The following is a 25,515-nucleotide window of genomic DNA, read 5'->3' as shown; positions in this document are numbered from 1 at the left end:
TTTAAATTTGGCTGGAAACCACAAGTGGCTATCGTTAGAGCCCTCCAGCATTTAAATATGAATAATTCTTTTGTATCTCGTACCATCGCTCGTTAGCGTAGTCCAACGTCAAGGATGTGGACGGAAGAAAACAGCAACATCAGCAGAAATGGTTTGAAAAATAAAGAAGAGACTTGATCGAAACCTGCATCGCATTGGCCGAAAAATGGCTCTTGAGCTAAACATATCGCAACATTCCATTCGGCAAATATTGAAAAATGAGCTCGGGGTAAAGCAACAGAAAGAAAATAGACTCAAAAGAGCTAGAGAGTTGTTTCGCTTGGCCGAAAGTGGTGAACTGCCGAATTTGGTTTTCTCCGATGAGAAAACATTCGTGGTCCAGCAGTTTGTGCCAAAGAGGTCAGCTGAAAATGTGCACCTTCGGTTGGCCACCAGAACTCAAGCGCCGGCCATGGTGATGGTGCGGGCCGCCATAACAGCCGTGGGTTGCTCTCTGCTCGTACTAATCGACCGTGGCATCAGAATAAATGCCGAATATTATCGCGAAAATATTCTGGAGGGTGCATTAAAGCCTTGGACACGCAAACATTTTGGCCGCAGACCTTGGACATTCCAACAGGACTCAGTACGCGCCACCCAAGAATGGTTACAAAATAAGATTCCTCGCTTCATGTCCAGCGCAAAATGGCCACCAAAATCTCCGAACACCAATCCGTTGGACTATTGTGTCTGGAGTATTTTGGAAAGCAAGGTTGACACTAACAAATACCAAAGTGTCGATCACCTCAAGCTAGCGCTTCGCCGGGAATGGGCCAAAATACCGCAGAGCAACATTCGGGCAGCGTGTGACGGTTTGATTGGCCTTTTAATGGCCATAATTCGTACCAAAGCTGACCAATTGGAACAAATCTAAACATATTCTAAAATTTGATGCTATTTCCGACATTTTTTGTTTTCATTCAATAAAATTTAAAAAAAATATTAAAAATGATGGCGTTTGACTTTGTTGCAGTTTTTTTTTTTATCTCACCCTGTAATTATAGAATTTCTCGTTGAACTTTTTTGAGGTTTTTATTTACAACATGTCTGCCTACTTTTTGAACTTGAAGTTAAAAACCGAGTCTGATAATTGCAAAATAAAACAAGTAAAATTGAGGGACAGATGGCGTTCCCTAAAACCAATGATATTCTTGAAAGTTCCTGTACCCCTGTCTATTCTGCAACCAATAATGCTAACGTGTAATAAAGGGGAACCAGATAACGCTTCTCTCGATGTCTAAAGTTTGATTCGTCATTTTTTATACCCTCCACCATAGTATGGAGGGTATATTAAGTTGGCCATTCCGTTTGTAACACCTCGAAATATACATTTTAGACCCCACAAAGTATAAATATTCTTGAACAGCATAAAATTCTAAGTCGATTTGGCGATGTCCGTCCGTCTGTGGAAATCACTGTAGCTTCCGAACGAAATGAAGTAGGTTGATAAAATTTTACTCAAATGTGTATTATGTCTGCAGGACTTTTGTTATTGAAAATGGGCATTGTGGGTCCACGTCTTCGTATAGCCCCCATATAACGGTACCTCCCGATATTCGGTATTTTGATGATTTTAACGACATTATTCGCCGGGATTATTTCAAATTTGATATTTGAAGTTCGAAATGGATACTACAGCCTAAGACAGAAAATTGTCTGTGCAGGTCCACGTCTTCGTATAGCCCCCATATAACGGTAACTCCCGATATTGGGTATTCTGATGATTTTAGAGACATTATTTACCGGAACTATTTCAAATTTTAGTATTTGAAGTTCGTAATGGATACCACATCCAAGGACAGAAAATGAGCCATGTAGGTCCACGTCTTCGTATAACTCCCAAAATTGGTTATTCTGGTGATTTTAGAGATATTATTTACCGGAACTATTTCAAATTTTGTGTTTGAAGTTCGTAATGAATACTACAGCCTATGACAGAAAATTGTCTGTACAGGTCCACGTTTTCCTATAGCCCTCATATAACGGTACCTCCCTATATTTGGTATTTTATTGATTTTGGCGACATTATTCACCGGAATTGTTTCAAATTTGTTATTTGAAGTTCGCAATGGATACTGCAGGCTAAGGCAGAGCATTGTCTGTACATGTTCACATTTTGGTATAGCCCCCATATAATAGTACCTGCTTACATTGCTGATTTCAGGTACATTATTCACCGATTTTTTTCAAGTTTCTCATTTGAATTTTGGATTATGACAAATGTTGCCTATACAGGTCCACCACGTCGTTTAGACCCTAATATGACGGCTTCATTTGTTATTTTTAAGATTTTAACAGAATATTCAACGGATTTTTTTTTTTTTTTTTTTTTTTTTGAAAATTGTCAAATTCGTTCCAAATGGTGAAGGGTATTCAAAGTTCGGCCCGGCCGAACTTACAACTTTTTTACTTGTTTTAATGTAAAATTTTCAATTTATCTATGCACAGATGTTCCGCACAATTCTTTCTGCAAACCGTCAATTGCAATTCACACGATTTCAAATAAATTGAAAATGACTTAATAATATATTGTTTTTGTTTTCTTTTTCTCCTCTTTCAATTTATTTGAAATCGTGTGAATACTATTACAGCATTGCATCTAAAGTATTTGATTTCAAACATAACAAAAGGAGGAGACTGTGAATAAAACTGAGACGACGACGACGACGAAGAAGTAGAAAAGAAAATAAACAAACAAACCATTTTGTAACCAGAAACTATGAAGAAAAAAATGGCTGCTGTTTTGATTTCAAAATTTAATTGTTTAAACATATGACTTGTCTCAACATCGTTGGTTTTATTTTTCCACCAAAAAAAAAATTGTTTTGATTTTAATATTTTTGTTGTTGTAGTTTTTTTTTCTTTAATTCAATTCCTCTGTGGCGACACTATTTCATAGTTTTCTTTTTTTTTTGGTAATTATTGCATTGCATTGCATGTTTTTTTTTTTTTTTTTTTTTTTTGCTTTCAACCAAAAAGAAAATTTTAAACGAAAAAAAAAATAATTAAATGAAAATCAGAAAAACAAATGAAAAAAAAAATAAAAATAATCAAAACAAAAACACGTGAAACTTGCATGCAACCTGACTGCATGCCCGCCTGCTGTCAACCCGACCCAACTAAACTGGTGAAATTGTAAATAATTAAAATTATTCAATACTATATTGCGATCAGGTTTTTTCCTGCTGTTATTTAGGGTTGTTGTCGTTGGGTTTATTGTTGCTGTGCATGTTTTAAAACCCTAGAACTTCGTACATTCATAATTACTGTAAATGGGATCTGGGGTGTTCGCTGTTCGTATAGTTGCTGCTTGGTGCTAAAAAAAGTGATAATCACGCATTTCACTGTTGTAAATTAATAAATATTAAACAAAAGCAAATGATAGAGATTTGTTTGCGGTTTTTTTTGTTTGTAAATGGTTTATTTTTCCTGCAGTCAGTCAGTCAGTCGGTCGGTCATTGCATTGCCATGAACCAATAAAAAATAGGTTTTTATAACCTTAAAGTTATGACCACAGAGGTTAGATCATATGATAAAGTTTGAGGGTCCATATCCCTTTGGACGAAATCCCTTTCAGGCTATTTGGAGTAGATTTAACGACATCGGGCCACTTCTTTTGGTATCTAAACCACAAAAGTTCACATTTTTAAGAGTTTTTCTTCATTCATGAGGCTTGTGAAAACTTATCCAACATGGACTTCGAAGCAAATCACGATTATTTGAAATAGAACACAGAAAATGAAGTAAAGGTGACAAGATAAAATATTATAAAATTACGTACTTATCCCTAAAATAAAATATCATTGGATACATACTAAATTCCACAATTCTATGGAGGTTATATTAGCTTTGTCATTCCATTTGTAACTCCTCGAAATATTCATGATAGACCCTACAAAGTATATACAGGGTGAGATAAAAAAACTGCAACAAAGTCAAACGCCATAATGTTTACATGTTTTTTTTTTAATTTCTTTGAATAAAAGCAAAAAAGATCGGAAATTGCTTCAAATTTTAGAATAAATTTAGATTTGTTTGAATTGGCCACCTTTGGCATCAATTATGGCCTTCAAACGGCCAATGAAACCATCACACGCTGCCCGAATGTTGCTCTGCAGTATTTTGGCCCATTCCCGGCGAAGCGCTTGCTTGAGGTTATCGACACTTTGGTATTTTTTAGAGCCAACCTTGCTTTTCAAAATACTCCAGACGCAATAGTCCAACGGATTGTTATCCGGAGATTTTGATGGCCATTGTGCGCTGGAAATGAAGCGAGGAACCTTACTTTGTAATCATTCTTGGGTGGCGTGTGCTGAGTCCTGTTGGAATGTGTCAAGGTCTGCAGCTAAAATGTTTGCGTGCCCAAGGCTTTAATACAACCTCCAGAATATTTTCGCGATAATATTTGGCATTTATTCTGATGCCACGGTCGATTAATACGAGCGGAGAGCGACCAACGGCTGTTATGGCGGCCTACACCATCATCATGGCCGGCGCTTGAGTTCTGGTGGCCAACTGGAAGTGCACATTTTCAGCTGACCTCTTTGGAAAGTAAACACGATAATTTTGTTTGTTTACAAACTGCTGGACAGCGAATGTTTTCCCGTCGGAGAAAACCAAATTCGGCAGTACACCACTTTCGGCCAAGCGAAGCAACTCTTTAGCTTATTTGAGTCTATTTTCTTTCTGTTGCGGTGTAAGTTCTTGCACTTTTTGGAATTTCAATGCCTTTACCCCGAGCACATTTTTCAATATTTGCCGAATGGAATATTGGGATATGTTCAGCTGAGAAGCCATTTTTCGGCAACTGCGACGCGGGTTTCGATCAAGTCGCTTCTTTACTTTTCGAACCATTTCTGCTGATGTTGCTGTTTTCTTCCGTCCACTTCCTTGACATCGGGCTACGCTACCGGTATCACGGTTACAAACGATGCTAGGAAACACAAAAGATTTATTCACATTTAAATGCTGGAGTGCTCTAACTATAGCCACTTGTGATTTTCCAGCCAAATATAAAGAAATTCCATCACGAATAACTTCTTTTCTGGAAAATTTTCACCAAAATGCTTTTGTACGCTTGTAAACAATATAATGAGCTGTCACTGGAATAATTTTAACAGTTGTCGGATGAGTGGCTTAGAAATGACAGCAATCTGAAGTTGGTTGCAGTTTTTTCATCTCACTCTGTATGGCTAGAGAGGGTATATATCAATTGACCCTAGGTCTCTTTGGACCAAATCCGTTTCAGGACATGTGGAGTCGATCTAAAGATGTCCGTCCGTCCGTCTGTCTGTCTGTCTGGCTGGTGTGCACGATAACTCTCGAAGGAAGCATCCGATTTGGTCCCGAATCATGCGTGAACTGTTTGAACAAGTGTTGCCCAAAGGATTATAGCTAAAAACCACCATTTATTTTCCAAAATTCGGTTCTGAATTTCTCCTCTTGTTACTATTATTTTAATGGATATCCATTATTACAAAATAGATCATTCCGCTGATGCGTGTTCACTTCGAATATGCAATGACACAAATCATTTATTATTTGTTCACTTCTTTTGCGATATTCATGGACGGTTTGGTTGCTATCCTCCTCCAGTAGCCTGCTCTTGGGCGTCTCAAAGAGACAATGAATAAACTTCATATATATAAAACCAATTGCAATTGAAAGTGATTTCAGCAATTGAATTGAATTGCATTCCATTTACAAGACTCACATAAAAGAACTGAATGGAGACCGACCGACCGCTGGGCTAGATCACTTTGAGTTACACACAGAGACCGTATGCGAGTTAATTGTTATGGATTTTATTTGCAATTTACAAAACAAATAATGGAATTCCATCTGATTTGTTATCCGTTAATGGATGAGATTGACAGGGTGATAAATTTCTGTAGTATTTGTTGGTAATATGGAGCGACGAATCAGTAAAGATAACACAGGCTCAAGGGACATTATAACTTTGTTCCAGGACCTTCAATGGAGCACAATATTACACGGGTTTCCCATTGTAAGCTAGATAAGTATTTTCTCATATAAAGAACTACTGAAACTTGCAACTTGATGTGAGATAGAGAGAAAGAAATCACAAATTTGAGAGAGAATGAGAGAGAAATCAGTTTCTGTTACTCAGAACATAGTAGTAAATCTATCAATTGATGAACTTGACATTTGATTGCCAGGGGTAACTAGGTTGAAAAAAGGAAAAACTAATTTGCGCGCCAAAACATTTTCTGAGAAAAAAAGTGTTGTGGTAGTGTGACTATGAACAAGGAGCTTTTTTATTTTTCTGATGATTATTCTCCCGAAGAAGAATGAATGACTGTAGATAACAACAAAGAAACCCCTGTGAAAGGTGTAGGCTTGTATTTTAGGTTTCTTTATTTCGTTTTTGTGCCATTAAAACACTGATGCCTGCATACCAACACAATATAGTTGCTTAGCCCGCTAATGGTTCCAAAATTCAAAATATTGATGTGGTCAAATAGAAGTTCATAGCTTAATCTCACATTGCCACATTTGCCAAATAGAATTTGTACTAAAAATGTTTTGCATAAATACTAATTTTATAATAATTTCATTTACGAAGGGGTTACATAGTTTATGGAGCTTCTTGGCGTAGAAATTAGTATTTTTGCAAAACATTTTCAGTACTTGTGATCAAATTAACAAATAGTCCATAAAACTCTTCACAAATCTGACAAATAAACTAAAAATTTAGTACTGCAGGTCAGTGTCATTGTCATTGAATTTCCCAAGAAGTCTCACGTGACTCTAGGACCAATTCCCACAGAACATTTCTTGGAAGACCATAAAAAATGGGTGTGAAATTTATTCGTAAATATTTTTCGCAGTTTGTTTTTTCTTTGCATTTCATTTGAAATGTTTTCCTGCCAGACTCAAAGGCTTTCAGTGCGATTTTATTATATTTTCAGCCATAATCTATCTTTAAATACACTGCATAGCGATAAGATAAGAATAGAAGAACCAGCCCAGTGAAATGATTGTTGACATACCCCCCACTCATCAACCACCACCTCTACCCAGATAACAGTCACCTACCTACCTTTGTTATTTATTTAATTACCAGTCGGGTTGGTTGGATGATGAGTCCATCCATGTCTTCCTTATCTGTTTTCCTATTGCAAAATTAAAACGTCAAAAAAAAACAGCAACTCAACAGAGAAACATAATTACCAACAAAGTTTTCAAAACAGAAATAAAAGCTGTGTTTTTCGTTTATTTTTCTTTGCAAAAAGGGAAATAAATACCAAATAAGCAATTTTTCCTTCTTGTTTTCTGTCATTTTTATTGGTGATATTTTTATTACGAGGGTCTAATGGGGCAGTCAATAATATTGACTTAAGTCTGTAAAATTGTCAATAAAATTGACTTGTTGAAAATATTGGGTATAGTATTGACTCCGGTCAATAGTATTGACTCCGGTCAATAGTATTGACTTCGGTCAATAGTATTGACTTCGGTCAATAGTATGGACTCCAATAATTGTCATTGTCATTGGAAATTCAACAAATTCAAATCTGTAATTTTTATGTATTTATCACGTTTTCTTAACTGCCTTTCCTACCCTCCCTATTTAAGCGTTTTATATTCCTTTATTTTTTATTTTATTTGTAAACAATTTGCTTTTTGATAGCAAAGAAAAAGCACGCTATTTTTCTTCTTGCTGTTGTTTTTGTATTTGTATTTTTTTTACGGGTAAGAAAAGTCATATTTCTAGCAGTGCGCCCGTTCACAACTCTGGTTATTTTGTTTTCGCAACTGAACGGATTTTATTCACTTTGCGGCATTAAAACAATCAACAACAAATCATTTCTATTTCGCGTGTTTCTGAAAAAAGTACGACTAATTGTTGTCACCTCTCTGTTTTTCTTTTGACTGTGTGCTGGGAAAAGTTTCCTAAACATTTCGCGTTAACGCCAAAATATTTTAACTTATGTGTGAATAATGAACATCAAAAACTTAAAATTCCATAGCAAAATGTTTTGACAAATCCAAAAAAAAAAAAAAAACACAAGGAGAATTTAAATTGACCAAAACAATTTCTGTAGAAATTTAAAACGAAGTGTGAACATAACTGAAATAAATATAAAAACAAAACTAACAAACAAACAAAACATGTCCAAAATCGTCAAATTATTTAAAAACAATAAAAAAGACAAACCGCCAAAGGCGGAGATCATCACGGAGCAAAAAGAACCCGAGCCAATACCAACGACGAAATGTGGCAAGCCATTAGTGTTGGATAATACACGATGGGAGGCAAGTAGTTTTTTTTTTTTTTTGAAAATGATTGCAAATAATTAATTAAAAGCAAAAAAAAAAAAAAGATACGTAACTTTTTAAATGGAATTAGACCTTTGGACTGCATAAAATATACCGGTATATATATACCCTATGTCAGAGGCACAGTTAGGAGCCGTCGGCGAAATGTTAATCTGAATCATTTTTAAAACAGTTGTGGAGCCCTAGTTTTGTTAAGGATTATTTTTAATAGACCATCGGGGGGTAGTAGTAAACTATTTTCAAGACCATCTTGAGGCCCATAAACGTGGATTTTTTAAACAAGACCATCTTTTGGTCCAATAACGAGGATGTTTTTAACAATTTTTAAGGACCATATGTAGATAAAAATTGCTCCTTTTTTAGTCTTTCTTTTAGAGACTAATTTTAGGTCTATAAAGTGAGTGTTTTGACAATTATACAAGAACATCTTCGGGTCCACAGTTGTAGTTTTTTAACAATTCTCAAAGACAATTTTCGGGTCCATAAACGTGGATTTCTTAAATAATTTTCTTATACTATTTTCCGGTCCATAAAGAACAATTTTCGAAACAACTATCTACGTCCATTTTACGGTCCATAAACGTTGATTTTTAACAATTTTAGTCAATTTTTTAAACAATTTTCAAGGACCATCTTCAGAATCATAACAGCTATTTTTTTTAACAATTTTCGAAAACCTTTTTTAGGTCCATAAACTTGGACTTATAAACAATTTTCATGGGTCATCTTCAGGTCCATAAACGAAGATTTTCTAAAAATGATTGATTTTGGCTGAATGATTTAAGAATAGCCAAAGTTAATTACTTTTTTAAACCCATTAGCAACTTAGATTGTGCATTAGAGTCCTCATAAGTCCCCCTAATCATGTCAGTCTGTTTGTCCGCCAAAAGGTGGACTTGAGAGGGTATTATAACATGGCTAAAAATTCTAAAATTTGTAGATATGTTGAAATTTTAGTGTAAGATTTTCACCCCCCTAATACGCATTATTAGCCAAATTCTTTGAAATGTGGTTAAATTAGGAGGTACCTTCTTTATATGGGCACTACTCCGAAACATCGACCTACATTGAAAACTTTCTTCTACCCCTTATAATCCAAGATGACAAATAGAGGCCAAATCAAAAATATAGCAGAACAATATAGCATGTCATAGAATTTCGCGTGATTTAAATGAGTAAAAATAGTTTTATCCACCTCATAATTGAGGGCAGAATGATAAGATGGGAATTAATTTTATTTGCCATTTAAATTGTAAGTTGGAGACCCCTTAAATTCCATATTTTCATCATAGGATAATTCAATGATGATTAAACAAATATTCGGTCCCGTGCTACTTTCTTATATTTGTAATTTGTTCATGTTTCCACAATTTATTTCATATGGATGCACATCCCAAATCTACGTTCCCAACCAATATTCTCTTGGGGGTTAAAAATTCAATAGAATACAAAATGTTCTTTTCTGACCACACATTAGATGTGAAAGTGGACTTGGGGATACTCCAATGTGGGGACTTTACTTAAATAAATTCCTATGTGGCAATTATCTGTATGATGGTTCCATTGAAAATGTTTTTTTGATTTTTGCAATGAGATCTCTTTTTCATGATTTTTCAGCGATTTAGAAAAAGTAATTATCTTTGAACTTTGGTGTGACCGCGTTAAATTATTTCGATATCATCTATTCCGTTTCGCCACCACATAATTCGCTACTACACTTCCATGTAACCCGCCATCAATTTCAGTTCTCAAGAAATCAAGTCAATTAAATAAATTGGTATAAATATTCGAATTCAAAAATAAAATATAAAAAAACACTACAAATGTACATTAGAAAAAAGTAAGTCAAAATGGAAAAAAATCATGCAAAATAAAACATTACTATTGTACATTTGAAAAGTCAAAATGAAAATGTTAATATATCACATTTTTACGCGATTTTTTTGGATATTATCCTTTTCGGAGAGTAGACAACTCCGAATTTGTGTGAATCGTTAAAATTAATCCAGCGGTTCTTAAGTTATAAGCGTAACACAACTTACATTTATATATATATATATATATATATATATATATATATATATATATATATATATATATATATATATATATATATAATAATAATAATATATATATATATATATATATATAATATAGAAGAAGATAGATAGGAAGTGTCCGAAGATATATATATATATATATAATAATATATATATATATAATATAGAAGAAGATAGATAGGAAGTGTCCGATACTTTGTCAGCAAAAAGTTCACAGTCCACCTTCAAATTTTAGATTCGTTCCAACAGTTCGTATTAGGTCTTTTTAGTACTCAAAATATGCACACTTTGTTCAATAAAAAAATTAATCAAGAATTCATACATCGTACTAAATTTTCGGACTTTCCACCACCATATCTAAACCCTACAATTTAACATTGACCTCAATATTAAATTTCAGGATTCCAGCTCTATCCATTTACTCAACGGTTGACTTAGTAGTTAGTAATTTTTGAACAAATATATAACGAATTTCCAGGCAACCGCCAAATTTCAAACATAGATATAATCAGTATTCTAAATATCAAATTTCAGAATTTTATATCTTCAGTAGAGAATAAATTTAGTACCATTTAGTACTTTTCGTACAATTAAAGCACACAATTCCAAAACCACATCTACAGGGTAAGATAAAAAAACTGCCACAAAGTCAAATGCCATAATTTTTACATTTTTTTTAATTTTATTGAATGAAAGCAAAAAATGTCGGAAATAGTATCAAATTTTAGAATAAGTTTAGATTTGTTCAATGAAACCGTCATACGCTGCCCGAATGTTGTTCTGCGGTATTTTGGCCCATTCCCGGCAAAGCACTTGCTTGAGGTGATCGACACTTTGGTATTTTTAGTGCCAACCTTGCTTTCCAAAATACTCCAGACACAATAGTCCAACGGATTGGTATCCGGGGCTTTTGGTGGCCATTGTGCGCTGAAAATAAAGCGAGGAACCTCATTTTGTTCTGAGTCCTGTTGGAATGTCCAAGGTCTGCGGCCAAAATGTTTGCGTGCCCAAGACTTCAATAGACCCCCAGAATATATTCGGCATTTTTTCTGATGCCATGGTCAATTAATACAAGCGGAAAGCGACCATCGGCTGTTATGGCGGCCCACACCATCGCCATGGCCGGCGCTTAAGTTCTGGTGGCCAACCGAATGTGCACATTTTCAGCTTAACTCTTTGGCAAGTAAACACGATCATTTTGTTTGTTTACAAACTGCTGGACAACGAATGTTTTCTCATTGGAGAAAACCAAATTCGGCAGTTCACCACTTTCGGCCAAGCGAAGCAACTCTTTAGCTCTTTTCTGTCTATTTTCTTTCTGTTGCGGTGTAAGTTCTTGCAATTTTTGTAATTTCAATGGCTTTTCCCCGAGCTCATTTTTCAATATTTGCCGAATGGAATATTGCGATATGTTTCGGCTACTGCGACGCGGGTTTTGATCAAGTCGCTTCTTTACTTTTCGAGCCATTTCTGCTGATGTTGCTGTTTTCTCCCGTCCACTTCCTTGACGTCGGGCTACGCTACGAGTATCACGGTAACGAGCGATGGTACGAGACACAAAACATTTATTCACATTTAATTGCTGGGGGGCTCTAACGATAGCCACTTGTGGTTTTCCGGCCAAATATAAAGAAATCACACTATCACGCTTGAATTCCATCACGAATAATTTTTTTTTTTGGAAAATTCTCTCCAAAATGCTTCTGTACGCTTGTAAACAATATAATGAGCTGTCACTGGAACAATTTTAACAGCTGTCGGACGATTGGCTTAGAAATGACAGCAATCTGAACTTGGTTGCAGTTTTTCCATCTGACCCTGTAATGGTACCTCCCTATTTTCGCTATTTTTGTGATTTAAGCGACATTATTCACGGGAGTTGTTTCAAATTTGGTATTTGAAGTTCGTAACTGATACTACAGCATATGACAGAAAATTGTCTGTACAGGTCCACATCTTCATATAGCCCCCATATAACGGCACCTCTCGATATTCGGTATTTTGATGATTTTAGGGACATTATTCAACGGAAATATTTCAAATTTGCTATTTGAAGTTCGTAATGGATACTACAGCCTATGGCAGCAAATTGTCTGTGCAGGTGTACGTCTTCGTATAGCCCCCATACAACGGTACCTTCCTATATTCAGCATTTTGATGATTTTATCTAAATTATTCACCGAACTTTTTTCAAGTTTAGCATTTCAATTTTTTTGCAATGGCTTATGACAAAAGTTGCTTATGAAGGTCCACTTCGTCGTATAGACCGTCATTCGGTATTTTTAAAATTTTAAAAGAATTTTTAAGGGATTTTATTTTTTAAAATTGTCATATTCGTTCCAAATGGTGGAGGGTATTCAAAGTTCGACCCGGCAGAGCTTACAGCTTTTTTCCTTTTTTTATATTTTATTAATTATAGCTTAGATGGGAAATTGCAAACTTTAATGGCATATTTTCAGGCGTAATATGCAAATCGTGGAAGGCTATGAAGGTAACTCATTATACAGTCGGATAGAAGGACGGAATCAGCCAAATTAAGGCTAATTTACACATTATGTCAGAGCAAAGTGACGTTTTCACACTTATATTTAGCAAAGGTTTCTTTATTAGCTTAAAAATTGTGGGGCGCCTAAAAGTATGCTATTACGAGTGATTTAGTCTCTAGCTTACAATTCTAGGTTACATGGTAGACACATGCAATTTATTAACGCAATTTCTGGTCACAATTTGCAAATGTTGCAAACCGAATGTCAAAATAGCCAACCAGCCCCACCCCATTCTATCTATTCCTGAATGAGTCCAATATGCGCAATATGTTGAGGTTCAAGTGTTATTTTTTATTAGCTCTTCCTTTGAACAGCTACTTAACATTTCAGTTTGTTTTTTTTTTTTTTTTTTTTTTTTTTTTTTTTGTAAATAATGCATTTTCATTGTTCGATTAGTAAAAAAGAAAACAACACCACAAAAAAACAAACAAACAAAAAACAATGAAGGGTGATATACAACACGTACTCCAAAGCTCACTTGAACTGATATCATATAATAATAATGCCTAATCAATGTTTACGATATGCAATATAGTTATTTATATTTGCCATCACATCATTGTTGTTTCTATTTCCAATTGTAATTCCCCTCTTTAAACTCTAAACCCTATACCCCGGGTGTGGTGTTACCATGTTATTCAGGGTTAGATTCTTGTTTGAAGGTATTTACTTCAATGATGGAGAACTAGAATAACCAGCAAGTCACAGAAAGCCTTTTAGGAAAAATACTCCTGTAAAACATCTTCAGCTTATGGAGAACCGAGGAAATTCTTTTAGAAAATTTCCATTTTAGGAAAAATCATAGAAGAGTTGAAATTGTTTATTTTCAGTTGTCTTAAAAAGCTCATTAGCCTAGGGTACATTGTAGTCGACTTGACGAGCTGTTGATCAATTTTTATACCCTACAACACTATGTGTTGGGGGTATTATAAGTTTGATTGGGCCAAAAATTATGTAACGCCTCGAAGTATTGGTTTCCCACATAGGAAAGTATATATGGATCTTCCCATCTCGCCGAACTGAGTCGATCTAGCTATGTATGTCCGTCCGTCCGTCCGTCCGTCCGTCCGTCTGTCCGTCTGTCCATGTTAATTTATAATCAATCTACAGGTCGCAATTATGGCCCGATCTTCACGAAATTTAGAATGGAGTTGAGGCTAGAGGCAGAATAGAACCCTATTTCTTTTGGAAATGATCGCACAATGCTTAGGGGTTGAAATGGACCAAAAATTTTTCCTGATTTTCAGTTGCTCTACAGGTCGCAATTATTGACCAATCGACGTGGGAGTTAGCATGGCGCTACAGCTTAGGGTTGGGCAGAAGCCCTCCAATTTTAATGGTAATCGGGTAATATTTAGTGGGTGAAATAGACCATAACATTTTTGTTAAATAAAAGTCAAATTTTCCAGAAAACCGCGGATATTTTTAATCCGGGCGAAATCGCAAATAGACGAACAGGTCAATCCTGACCGTTACGTAGATGCAGATAGTAAATATATCGGATATATATAGCGAAATATGTACAATGTGTGTATACAGAGGAGGGGATGTTAGCTAGAATGCTTATATCTCAAGAATTTGACAAATTTTGTCAATTCAGAATGCCCTCTTGGCATAAAAGAATAAAATCTAAAAAAAATCGCATAAAAAGATGCCAATAATGATGTTAATATAGATTTTGTAGTATTTTGTGACATTTTTTTCATATTTTTTATCGCATGCGATTTTTTAACATTGACTTATAATATTGAACTGTTTGTTTTGTAATATTTTTCACCTTACAACACAGGTTGGGGATATTATATACATATTGCAATTATCGTCCGATCCTCACGAAAATTTTCACAAGGGTAGGGTTAGGCTCAGAAGGGCTAGGCCTATTGTTTTCAAAGATGTCCGCAATATATTTGGGTGTTTAAATGGACCAAAAACAGAAAAAAAATCCTGATCACACAATTTAAGTCAATCGACACGCTTAAGAAGAGTGTTAAGGATAGGGAAGAATTGTAGCATTTTGGTTGACCACTGGATTATATTTAGCTATAAAATGGACCACAACAACTAACAGCACGAGGGAGTGTGTAAATATTGGGCAAATGTCCCTGTTCAAAATGCTAAGACTAATATCTGGTCAGTGCTCCGTGACATAATTTCAAAAGCGAAATCTTCCAAAATAGATTTGGACATAAAGGGACTTCTAACATATTGTAGTGTTGTAGGGTATCACATGGTCGGCCCCGCACGGCTATAGCCTTTGCTTACTTGTTATTAATTACTTTATTACGTCCCAATGCAACAAAAAAAGAAAGAAACCCGCCTTTATTAAAAAGCAACCCAAATGCAATAATGAACTTCAAATCTAATAACAAAACCAAAAACATTCATTACCAAGTTCACCTCTACTTTTTTATTCATTCACACATAAGTCGCTATTCCATCCCTACCCTCCCAAGAGGCCCAATAACCCCACTCATATTTTATTATTAAAACTGAATGATAATACAAAATTTATCTTATCTAATCGCCTACCACCTTCCCACTTTAATAACACACAAAACAAATTGGTAACGGGTGATCACAGAACCAACCATTGACGTCCATACAAAAAAAAAACGTGTCGCTGTGGTTGTTGTTTTTTTGCTGTAAGCTCTCTTTATGCCATTGTTTTTATTTATTTGCAATTTGATAAAAACAATTTTTTGTGTGTGTGACACCTTTTTTCTTACCTTGGTGAAAGTCTAAAATTTCCAAAATCAAATGTCATTGCATTCAAAATTACGTCTTGAAATTTTCACCAATGACGTCAATGACTCTTACGCTATCAAATGAAAGAGCAATGACAATGACATGTGTAAATGAATGCGTCATAATTATATTGTTGATGACTAATTTAAGGTTTTTTCTAATAAGATTTAGCAATAAGATAATTTTCTTTGAAAATCTAATTTGTTTTCAAATTTCTTTTGTTTTTTTTTTTTACAGAAACGTCTACAAAAGGAACTCATGTCCCTTATCAAAGAGCCCCCACCAGGCGTCTCTGTCGATGAGGACAGTGTGACTAGAAATTTATCACAGTAAGTTTGTATTTCAAATTGACAACAGAAAACTATGTACTACCAGTTTTAATTATTTTTCAAAAAATCATCTACAGGACCAGAAACGTGAAGGTTTTTCAATATTTTTCAAAAGTCATCTTCATAAACGTGGAATTTTAGAAGTTTTTCAAAGGTTATCTTCAGGTACATAAACGAGGATATTCTAATAAGGTCTATATTACCATCTGCAGGTCAATAATTGTGGAAATTTTTTAATATTTTTCAAAGACAACCTTAGGTTCATAAACATGAACTTTTAAAACAATTCTCGAATATCGTCGACAGGTCCATAAACGTGGATTTTTTAACCATTTTCAAAGATACTCTCCAGGTCCACAAACGTGGTTTTCCCCCATTCAAAGATACTCCCCAGGTTCATGAACGTGGTTTTCCCCCCATTTAAAGATACTCTCCAGGTTCATAAACGTGGTTTTCCCCCATTTAATGATACTCTCCAGGTTCATAAACGTGTTTTTCCCCCATTTAAAGATCCTCTCCAGGTTCATAAACGTCGTTTCCCCCATTTAATGATACTCTTCAGGTTCATAAACGTGGGTTTTCCTCATTTAAAGATACTCTCCAGTTTCATAAACGTGGTTTTCCCCTATTTAAAGATCCTCTCCAGGTTAATAAACGTGGTTTTCCCCCATTTAAAGATCGTGTTCTATTCCAAAAATTATTGTTTTTCTAAAATAACTTTTAAAGACCATTTCAAGTGCAATATTGTAGATTTTTTGAAGACCTCCTTCAGGTCTATATTCCTTTCGATAAGCGGGAAGTTTAAAATAAATTTTGCGGATTTCTTTGAATTATTTTCAAAAATTATTCTATAAATTTTTCAAACAAACAATTTCCAGGACCATTTCCATGTCCATAAACGTGCGTTTTTTAAACCATTTTTAGAGACATCTTCCGGTCAATAACATAGTTTTTTTTTAACGATCTTCTTCAAGTCTATAAACGTGGATTTTTTGAACTAGGATTTTTAAACAAATTTTAAAGACCTTCCTTAGGTCCAGAAATAAGGATTTTTCAAATAGTTTTTAAAGCCCATTTTGAGGTGAATTCATGTAGATATGCGAAAGTTTCCGAAAGATCTGTAGACGTGGACTTTCCGAAAGATCCGTAGACGTGCACTTTTAAATATCGTTTAACCCATCTTCAGGTAGAAACGTGGATTTTTTAAATATTCTTTACAATACATCTTCAGGTCAATAAACATAGGTTTCTTCTTTTAGGATCTTCTTCAGTTCCATAAACGTGGAATATTTGAATAATATCCAAGGAGTATTTTCAGGTCCAAAGAGGTGCATTTTAAAGACAATTCTCAGTTCCATGAACTAGGATCTTCATGCAAATTTTAAAGACATTCTATTCAGAAATAAAGATTTTTTAAACAGTTTTGAAACCCCATTTTGGGGTGCATATATGTAGATTGTAAAAGTCCACCTTCAGGACCATTAAATCGGATTTTTAAATATTTTTTAAACCATCTTCAGGTGCAAACATGGATTTTTAAACATTTTTTACAATACATCTTTCGGTCCATAAAGGTGGATTTTTCAACAGTTTTTAAAGATCATTATCAGCTTTGTAAACGTGGATTTATGAATATTTTCTCAAAGAACACTTCAGGTCCATAGATGTGGATTATATTTCTTAATTTAAGGCCATCTTCAGGTCCAAAAACCTGAATTTTAAAAAAAGTTTTAAGCCATCTTTTTAATTATTTCTTTTCCAAAGAGCTCCTTTAGATCCATTGACGTGAATTTTTCTTAATTTGAGACCATATTCAGGTCCAAAAACATAAATTCTAAAGAAAATTACACAATTTTTTACTAAGCCATCTTTCTGTCCATTTTCAAGTTCATATACGTGGTAACCCAAACCCCTTAATTGTTATATCCACAGCCATATGGCTACAGAGAGAAGGTATATATCAGTTGATACGACCAAAACATGCTAATGGACCAAATTTGGAGTCGATCTGGGGTGGCCGTCCATATGTCTGGTTGGTGCGCGCCATGATTCTTGAAGAAGTATCGCATTTGGTCCAAAGTTGTTAAATCGTATTAATATCAAACTTAAAGCAAGTTCGGAGAGTTGGCAATATCGATTCACTAATTTCTGGTACCTCCTCTACAAAGGGTCAAAATTTTGAATGTTCATGAAGCTCATGAAACACGAAATTGAAATCAAATTCTATTCAGATTTGATACATCTCAATATTTTCATCAAAACCTAATCTGTTATAAAGATGGTAGAGATGGGACCATTTCTTCTGGTAACTCCCCCACACAAGGTTCAAGATTTTGAAAAACCAAGCGCTCAAAGAAAGAGAAATAAGCATTCAACTCTCCACACATACAAACATTTGTGACAACAAAAGATCTGTTGTGAAAATTATATATATCTGCGAACCTTTTCTGATACCTCGCCCACAAAGGGTCACAATTTTCAATAATTTCAGCCGTCATAACTTGCGAAACAAATTAGCGATTCTTTAGAACTTCTTATACCTAAATATTTCTCTTAACCAGAAACCTGAGATGAATATGAAACTTTTGATTTTGAATAAAATTAAATATAAATGTTCGATTTTCCATTCCAATATTTTTATCTGTATTAGATGAAGTATGAAAATGGAATACTTCGGTCAGCTATATCTGTTAACTTACGCATATTTTCACATTTTCCAAAAATTTGTAAAAAAAAATTGTAAAACATAGGAAGTAGTCGATATAGTCCAAATTTGGTACGTTGTAATATTTATATCAGTCTTAGGTCAGACTGCTTCGGAAGGGTAAACAATTTTAATAATCACAACTCAAGGATGGGGGTATACATCTGTCGGCAAAACCTACTGATACTATTTTATTTGTTTTTTTTTTTTTTAAATTCCAAAACTTCTTAATACACTTTCAATGTAATTCATTTTTATTAATGATTTCAATATTTTTAATTACACTTTTTTATAGATGGAAAATCAACATAACCGGCTTTGAGGGTACTCTCTATGAAGGTGAAAATTTCCAACTGCTGTTCAAATTCAATCATAAATATCCATTCGATTCACCGGAAGTAACCTTCATTGGCAATAATATACCCGTGCATCCGCATGTCTATTCAAATGGTCATATCTGCCTATCAATACTCACAGAAGACTGGTCACCGGCATTGTCCGTGCAATCGGTATGCCTAAGCATAGCATCGATGCTAAGCAGTTGTCGTGAAAAGAAACGCCCGCCAGACAACACTCTGTATGTGAACACATGCAACAAGAATCCTAAAAAGACTAAATGGTGGTATCACGGTAAGTGGTCAAAGGAAACGCAAACTTATGGAATTTGAAAATAACCCCTTTTTGTTTTATTTCAGATGATTCCGTTTAGTTAGATGTTAAACTGAAGCCCCACACACTCGCCTGGGCTTTGCTGTGTTATCCATACAAGGTGCTGGAACAGGAATTACAACAAGAAATCAATGATATCATCACTGTAAAATCTAAATTGTCTGTGCAACAAATTCGCCGGCGTCTGAAAAGGTTACTCCTGAAACGTTTCAAACGAACGTTTGTGAAATTGTTCAAAACATGTTTACATCTTAAATATTTATAAGGACAGAGTTATGGTTCGTTCTAATACAAACCAAACCAAACCATAACGCACCCTTTTCTGCCTCAATTCATTTCCCCTATCCCCCCCGGCTGTATTTTGTGTGAACAAGTAATTTTGCAATTATGATTATAAATTAACATTGAATTAAGAAATATATATATAAATTCGGTGATCTCTCCAGTTTAGCTTTTGATTGAAAGTTCTGCAAGCGTTTGGAGTTGTCGTCTGTAAGGCACCATTTTCGTTTTTCTTATTATCTAGCATCGTGTTAATGTTGTGATATAGTTGTGTGATGATTTCTGGTTTCTTTTAACATTTCGATCTAAAGCAAACTGCCGAACACCCCAGTATTCAAGAGAAAAATGAAAAAGAACAGACATATTAAATATAATACCACATTTCTAAACCCCTTATGATTGTATTGATTAAGTTATTATTAACAACAAAAAAAAAAAAAAAACAAAATAAAAAAAGAAGAAACTGTAATTCTAAACGCTATTATAATATATTTTTATTGTAATAATAAGATTAATTAATTAATGATAATAAAATCTAATTTATATTTATCCCATATTAAAGGTAATTTACAAAAATTTAAATTGTATTTTTAAAATTCCATGATTTTGCGGCCTAACAGATAAAGTATTAAAAAAGCATCAAAAATAATGCAATACGAAAATAATTAAAAAACAGTTTTTATTCCTAAATCCGCTTACATTTCTTCCGATCACCCAAAATGCTGGCACATTCCAAATTTTGTAAATCAAATAATGTAAATATGCTAACGAATAACCCAAAATTATGGAATATTATTTTCGTTTTATAATAAAGCTGAAATATATACGTATATCTTTAAAGAAACAAAAATATGAAAACAAAACATATGTACCTTTTTACTATATAATCCCGCAAAAACGTTTCATCTTATTCTGTTTTGATTTATATTTAATTTTTGCCTATTTTCATAATCATTTTTTGGCTTATTATGTTTTTGTTAGATACAATTACATGCTGCATATACATACATATATACATATTATAGATTCCTTATTAATTTATATAGTATCAAACATATGATGACTTATAACTATTAAGTGAAAGAAAATAAAAAACCAACAACAGTAATAACATAAATAATGGAAATAAGCACTGTTTTTTATTTATTTATTGAGCCAGGGTTGGGCCAATATTAGGTAGTTACTGGACTACCTAATATTGACCATCTGACTAATTTCAATTCACATAATTCGAAATTCAAAAATAGTTAGTCCTGAAACGGAGTAGGTTAATAAAATTTTTCTCAAATGTATATTATGTCTGCAGGACTTGAAAATGGGCCATATTGGTCCACGTTTTGGTGTAGCCCCCATCACTGAAAGAACTGTCAAAATTTCTCTCTCCAACCGCTCTCTTTTGCAGAACTTTTGGGTTAACAGACGACTTCCAGTAACAATTTGTAACAATTGTTACAAATTTTAGGGTAACCAGACACACCTATATCTGGCATCCAATAATAGGTGTGTCTGGTTACCCTAAAATTTGTAACAATTGTTACAAATTGTTACTGGAAGTCGTCTGTTAACCCGAAAGTTCTGCAAAAGAGAGCGGTTGGAGAGAGAAATTTTGACAGTTCTTTCAGTGAGAGTTTGCAAATTCTTGCTGGACAAATTTCTTCTTGCAATCACTTGCAACTCTTCTTCTTCTCATTCATCGACATCCAATCAGATGTTTTCTATTGTTTGTTTATATATTTTTATGGGGGACAAATTGGTTTGTTTTGACAAATCAGCTGATTAGTTGCAAGCTTCTGCAGGAATACCGTCTGTTTACTTTTCGCATTTTTCTTGCAAAAGAGAATAAAACTACCTTACTCTCTCAGAAAAATGTTGCTGGACAATTCCTGCAGGAAAAGTAACCAGACACACGTAATGCCACCAGCCCATAAACAATATAAGGGAATAAACAATTTTTGTTAACCCAATTTTTTTGAAATTGGCATATTTTTAAATTTTATTGTGGGTATTGATGAAATAAGATGAATATTCCTCACCTTTCATAAATTTTTGTATTTCAAATTTTGAATTAAGATTCCTTTAAAATTGGTAACTATACCCTCAGCCATATAGCTAGAGAGGGTATATATCATTTGATCCGGTGAAAACGTTTCTCATCGAAATAACGGTTTTAGACTCTAGGTCTCTTTGGACCAAATCCGTTTCAGGACATTTGAAGTGGATCTAGCGATGTCCGCCTTTCTGTCCCGCTGTTTCGCAAGATAATTTTGAATATCCTTGAAGCTCCTAAAGCGCGAGATTAACATCCAATTCCATTCAGACTTGGCACAACTCAATATTTCTATCAACCTAAGATTTGTTATAAAGATGGTAGAGATCGGATCATTTTTTCTGGTACCTCTCCCACATAGGGTTCAAGATTTTTGAAAAACAAAACGCTCAAAGAGTGCGAAGTAAGCATCCGGTTCTCTACATATTTCACACATCCTATTAGATCTGCTGTGAAGAAAGCGTCAAAATTTTGAAATGAACCTCATAAAACCGGAAATTAACATCCGATTCCATTCGAACTTGATACATCTCAATATTTCCATCAACACAAGATCTGTTATAAAGATGGTACAGATCGGACAATTTCTTCCGGTACCTCCCCCACATAGAGCTCAAATTTTTTGAAAAACAAAACGCTCAAAGAAAGCGAAATTAGCATCCAACTCTCTTCAAATTTCATACATACAATTTTTTTTAGCTCTCGCAAGGTCTTTTTTGAATGTGATATATATCTGCGAGCCCCTTCTGGTACCTAACCCACAAATTGTGAATACTTTTATTTGTCATAACTTGTGAAACTAACCGGCGATTCTTTACAACTTGCTATATCTAAATATTTATCTCAACCAGAAACCTGAGAGGAATATTTAATTTATGACTTCGCATAAAATTAGATCATTATGAGTCTCTGAACAAAAGAAATTGGTATACCTAATATTTACCATAACAATTATCGTCTGGATTGGATTATAAAACCTTTTTTGTTTTTAAAAAAATTCCATCTTTTTCCGATATGGCTGCAAATTTTCTTTAATTTAGTCTAGGTTGACGAAAATTCCAAGTGGTTTTGATAGTACTCGGTTTGTAGCTCAAAAACTCAAAAGAGTTTAGGGTTCTTAGACTAAACATCACTAAGGGCTTTATTAGCCTTCTTTACGGTACCTCCCGATATTCGGTATTTTGATTATTTATGCCACATTTTTTCACGGATTTCATGTCATAATGGGTCCCTGTGTGTGTGGCAAAACATTGCATGTAGGGGTCCACGTTTTGGTATAGCCCCCATAAAAAGGTACCTCCCGATATTCGGTATTTTAATTTTTTTGAAACTTTTTTTCACGGATTTGGAAATTGGTATTTGTAGTCATAATGGGTTCTAGCTCCGTTGGCGAAACATTGTATGTATAGGTTCATGATTTGATATAGCCCCCATATAACGTTACCTCCTGATATTCGGTATTTTGATGGTTTTTGTCACATTTCTTCTAATGTTTCCTTTACCCTAAGGTGGAGGGTATTAAAAGTTTGGCCGAACTTAATGTTTTTTTTACTTGTTATTATGTAGAAACTCTATTAGCAGAAAAGTATGTATGTAAGTCTACGTTTAGGAACAGTCCCAATTTAAAAATACCAACAAGTTTTAGTTATTGCGAGAGTTTCCAAACTACTTGGCAGCAAAATATGTTTTTTTTTTTCTTCGGAGGTAGAAGGTAGTTTGTTTACATTATCTTTTCTTGGCTATTTGGTTCTTACAGCACAAAAGTTTTCCCTTGGAATCTAATATAATCAAAGTTAAAAAAAAAACATAAATGTTTAAATTAAAGCATTTTGTTCTTACACAGTACAACATAAATTTTATTTTATATCAATTCTTTTTCATTCATAAAAAATAAAATAAATTTATTTCAGTACTCAACAAGTGATTTCCTAAGATCTATTATCTTTCCCTGCCAACATATATCTACCCAAGATTTTGTATACCCGTAACTCTGGTTCTTCAGTTTGCAACTGCAGCACCATGAAACAAACCCTGCATTGCTTCGAGTAGAGCTCGTTGACAGGCGTACGTTGCCCGATAACCACCGGCTCTTTCGGTAAGATTTTCGCCCCGGACATGAGCCATATAACCACGACTTTCAATTTCCTGTACAGGTGGTGCTGCCGGACCTTCCATGTATAGAACAGGTCTTTCGTGTATATACACGGGACCTTCTTCGACTTTTGGCACGGGTAGAAATTGATGATCTGCCGAGCGACCAAATTTAATACCCGATGAGAATTGTGTTGCCGGTTTCGGCGGTGGTGGCAATTGTTTTTCTTCTTCTCGCAATTTTTCAACTTTCACAGCAAATTCATTAACAATTGCATTTGCATCCTTGCCACTGCACATAAGCTCATCAATGAGTGCTTCCTTCTCGCGAGCTTTCTTCTTTTTCTGTTCAGCCTCTAGATTAAGTAACTCCTGCCGACGTAACTCTTCTTGCGTCTTCTCAAGTTCCAACATCTCCTCCAATTCGATTTCTTCACGACCCATACGTGTTCGGTTACGTTGTATAACTTCACGATTGTCTTTCTTGTACTGTTCTATACGTTTGTTGGTGCCAATAATGTCGATATTGTTGCATAAGTTGTATATAATAGTCTCGATTTCCTCCAAATAGTCATTGTATTCCTGCAGCGAATTGAAATCGTCTTCCTTTTTATTATAATCCCTGAGAATACGTTTACGTATATCGACTTCCTTTTCCACCATAGGATCTTCGAACAGTTGTATGCGGAAATTGTTACGTCTGAGAGCAACATTACATTGTGGACAGGAACCCGATCCCTTTAAGAAGAGCAAATCCACACAAGATTCACATAACGTATGCCCGCATACGTTGACCATCAACTTCAACGAAGGGTTACGATATTTTGTGGTTTTACATCGTGGACAGGCTTGGTCATCCATTGTGGGCAAATGGAAGGGTGTAACGTCTTTGGCTGCGAAAATCTAAAGTCAGTTTCACCTGCAAACAAAGAACATTAAATTTAAATAATGACTGTAAAAGGGAGAAAAATAAGATTTTGATTAGATTTTGTTTCACAAACAATACCATAAATCGTACAAGAAATTATTCAGAAATGTCAATATATTTCTAGATATTGCAAATGACATATTTTCTAGATTCTTAGCAAAAAAAATTAAGAAGCCGAGATTTCAGACTAAAAGCCATGGACAGACTTAAGTGGAACAAAGTCAAAATTTGAAATCTTTTCGGACATTCACGACGTAATACAAAGGAAATATCACATGGATATTTTCTAGATTTTTTTCAATCCAGTCAAATGATATAGAATCTGGCTTGGTGTCCCAGATTTGTTAAACAAGAGCAGATGAAAATCTGGTTTGTTGTCATGGTAGCATATGGCGGAAAGTAATCCTGTTGTAAGTCGTCTCTCATATCTTTTACGAATAAGGAAACGTAAAATACACTGCGATTCACCAGGTCAGTCGTTTGTTTATTCTTGGTCACTTCTTAAGAATCCAATCAGAAAAATAAATCTTTTGGCAACCCTGAAAATGTTTGTTTGATGTGTTGAACACTGTGAAACCACATACTGTAAATAAGGCAAACATAAAGAAATAACTTTAATTTTAAACAATTTATCACTTACCCTTCTAATTCCTTCTCTACTGGAACCTTTCTCAATAGAGAATTCTCGGAAAGGTCAATTTGTTTCTTAAAAAGCAAACGTACTCCAGTCGTTTGTTGTTCTGCAACGAAGTAGTTCAAAAGCAATATTCA

The 25,515-nt window shown here is 34.5% G+C and overlaps 3 protein-coding genes across 5 annotated transcripts in view; 1 reads left to right on the top strand and 2 right to left on the bottom strand.

Annotated features, from left to right (window-relative positions):
• Nucleotides 1-3,995, bottom strand: part of LOC101891682 (activin receptor type-1) — a 174,920-nt gene extending 170,925 nt beyond the window's left edge. Inside the window, exon 1 of the mRNA XM_059127792.1 lies at nt 3,992-3,995. The gene's annotated coding sequence lies outside the window, so the exon portion shown is untranslated. The remainder of the gene's footprint in view (nt 1-3,991) is intronic.
• LOC101889802 (ubiquitin-conjugating enzyme E2 W) overlaps nt 1-20,807 on the top strand; it is a 63,327-nt gene extending 42,520 nt beyond the window's left edge. Inside the window, exons 2-5 of one of the 3 annotated variants that reach the window (XM_059127793.1) lie at nt 8,109-8,319; nt 15,932-16,023; nt 19,023-19,357; nt 19,423-20,807. In XM_059127793.1, the coding sequence (XP_058983776.1) occupies nt 8,176-8,319; nt 15,932-16,023; nt 19,023-19,357; nt 19,423-19,436 (585 nt within the window). In that variant the 5' untranslated portion in view covers nt 8,109-8,175 and the 3' untranslated portion in view covers nt 19,437-20,807. Of the gene's footprint in view, nt 1-7,788; nt 8,320-15,931; nt 16,024-19,022; nt 19,358-19,422 lie in introns of those variants that run through there. The other 2 variants (XM_005179913.4, XM_059127794.1) reach the window with 2 other exon arrangements.
• A 2,731-nt stretch (nt 20,808-23,538) lies between these two features.
• Nucleotides 23,539-25,515, bottom strand: LOC101889973 (CDK-activating kinase assembly factor MAT1). The gene is made up of 2 exons (XM_005179914.4): nt 25,385-25,515; nt 23,539-24,735 (listed from the first exon to the last, which is right to left on the bottom strand). The coding sequence occupies exon 2, from the start codon at nt 24,675-24,677 to the stop codon at nt 23,724-23,726; it is 954 nt and encodes a 317-aa protein (XP_005179971.1). The 5' UTR covers nt 24,678-24,735; nt 25,385-25,515; the 3' UTR covers nt 23,539-23,723.

Source organism: Musca domestica, unplaced genomic scaffold (assembly GCF_030504385.1).
Source record: "Musca domestica strain aabys unplaced genomic scaffold, Musca_domestica.polishedcontigs.V.1.1 48, whole genome shotgun sequence".
Taxonomy (NCBI): Eukaryota; Metazoa; Arthropoda; class Insecta; order Diptera; family Muscidae; genus Musca; species Musca domestica.
This window is presented reverse-complemented; position numbering and strand designations above follow the sequence as displayed.